At 60.1% G+C, this 2141-nt stretch overlaps 1 protein-coding gene across 1 annotated transcript; it reads left to right on the forward strand.

The window, feature by feature from the left end:
• Nucleotides 1–236: 236 nt before the first annotated feature.
• Nucleotides 237–1574, forward strand: POU3F2 (POU class 3 homeobox 2). Its single transcript, XM_027853549.1, has one exon. It carries the CDS (start codon nt 237–239, stop codon nt 1572–1574), a length of 1338 nt encoding a protein of 445 aa, XP_027709350.1.
• Nucleotides 1575–2141: the final 567 nt, after the last annotated feature.

Below are 2141 nucleotides of genomic sequence, written 5' to 3' on the forward strand. Positions count from 1 at the left end.
AAAGAGAGAGGGAGGGAGGAGAAAGGGAGGGAGGGAAGGAAGGAGAGAAGCTGGAGCAGCAGCAGCAGCAGTAGCAGTAGCAGCCCCAGCAGGCGTCGGAGCAGGCGTCGGAGCAGGCGTTGGAGCATCAGGCGGGGGGGAGAGAAAAGAGAGAGGGAGAGGGAGCCCGAGGCGAAAAAGTAACTGTCAAATGCGCGGCTCCTTTAACCGGCGCGATCAGTCCGACTCCGAGAGTCATGGCGACCGCAGCGTCTAACCACTACAGCCTGCTCACCTCCAGCGCCTCCATCGTGCACGCCGAGCCGCCGGGCGGCATGCAGCAAGGCACTGGAGGCTACCGGGAGGCGCAGAGTCTGGTGCAGGGCGACTACGCCGCGCTGCAGAGCAACGGGCACCCGCTCAGCCACGCTCACCAGTGGATCACCGCGCTGTCCCACGGCGGCGGCGGCGGGGGCGGTGGCGGCGGAGGCGGCGGCGGGGGCGGGGGCGGCGGCGGGGGCGGCGGGGACGGCTCCCCGTGGTCTACTAGCCCCCTGGGCCAGCCGGACATCAAGCCCTCTGTTGTGGTACAGCAGCCCGGGCGTGGAGACGAGCTTCACGGGCCGGGGTCTCTGCAGCAGCAGCAGCAACACCAGCAGCAGCAGCAGCAGCAGCAACAGCAACAGCAGCAGCAGCAACAGCAGCAGCGGCCACCGCATCTGGTACACCACGCCGCCAACCACCACCCGGGGCCCGGGGCATGGAGGAGCGCAGCTGCAGCGGCTCACCTCCCTCCCAGCATGGGAGCGTCCAACGGGGGTTTGCTCTACTCTCAGCCCAGCTTCACCGTGAACGGCATGTTGGGCGCTGGGGGCCAGCCCACGGGGCTCCACCACCATGGCCTGCGGGACGCCCACGATGAGCAGCACCACGGGGAACACCATCCGCACCCGCACTCCCACCCGCACCAGCAGCCCCCGCCACCGCCGCCGCCACCGCAGGGCCCGCCGGGTCACCCGGGGCCCCACCACGACCCACACTCGGACGAGGACACGCCGACCTCGGATGACCTGGAGCAGTTCGCCAAGCAGTTCAAGCAGCGGCGGATCAAACTAGGATTTACCCAAGCGGACGTGGGACTGGCCCTGGGCACCTTGTACGGGAACGTGTTTTCGCAGACCACCATCTGTAGGTTCGAGGCCCTGCAACTGAGCTTCAAGAACATGTGCAAGCTGAAGCCTTTGTTGAACAAGTGGTTGGAGGAGGCGGACTCGTCCTCGGGCAGTCCCACCAGCATAGACAAGATCGCAGCCCAGGGGCGCAAGCGGAAAAAGAGGACCTCCATCGAGGTGAGCGTCAAGGGGGCTCTGGAAAGCCATTTCCTCAAATGTCCCAAGCCCTCGGCCCAGGAGATCACCTCCCTGGCGGACAGCTTACAACTGGAGAAGGAGGTGGTGAGAGTTTGGTTTTGTAACAGGAGACAGAAAGAGAAAAGGATGACTCCTCCGGGAGGAACTCTGCCGGGAGCCGAGGATGTATACGGGGGTAGTAGGGACACGCCACCACACCACGGGGTGCAGACTCCAGTCCAGTGAACTCTTTTGGGGGGGGAGGGAGAAGTACGAAGGGATTGCTCCCCCTCCCTTCGCTCCCTCTTCCCCTCCTTTCTTACCCACTCCCCAGCCCTATTGTTCCCGCTTTAACTTCTGATTGTTCTTTTTTTTTTTCAATTCCCCCCCAAGGGGGAAAAAGGCAACGAAATCACTGGACTATCCTTTAAAGGGTAGCAGGTGTAACGATGTGTTTTGACCTTTACAGGCGAGTACCCAGGCAATGGAGTGGAGTGAGTATCTCACACACACAGAGGGGAAAGAAAGGGGGGGGGGGGGAGAAGGAGAGATGACAGGCACTGAGATAAATACCTGGCAAAACTAAATTAATTACCAAAAAATATCTGCCAAACCATGATAAACACAATTGCAGTTTCCATCCTGGAATGAAGCTCATAGCTCGCACATGCTGCCGGTGTTTATTTAATGTGGATTCCCAACGGGAGAGAGGACAAAACAATACACAAATTCTTTGATGTCAACAGTATTTAACCGTAGAAATTTGCACTGCAAGAAAATTGAAGTTTACATGAACCAATTCATGAAAATATC

Source organism: Vombatus ursinus, unplaced genomic scaffold (assembly GCF_900497805.2).
Source record: "Vombatus ursinus unplaced genomic scaffold, bare-nosed wombat genome assembly UNPS02000582.1, whole genome shotgun sequence".
Lineage (NCBI taxonomy): Eukaryota > Metazoa > Chordata > Mammalia > Diprotodontia > Vombatidae > Vombatus > Vombatus ursinus.

Coding starts and splice junctions, on each gene's coding strand:
- POU3F2 (XM_027853549.1), top strand. CDS start 237: ATGGCGACCGCAGCGTCTAACCACTACAGCCTGCTCACCTCCAGCGCC.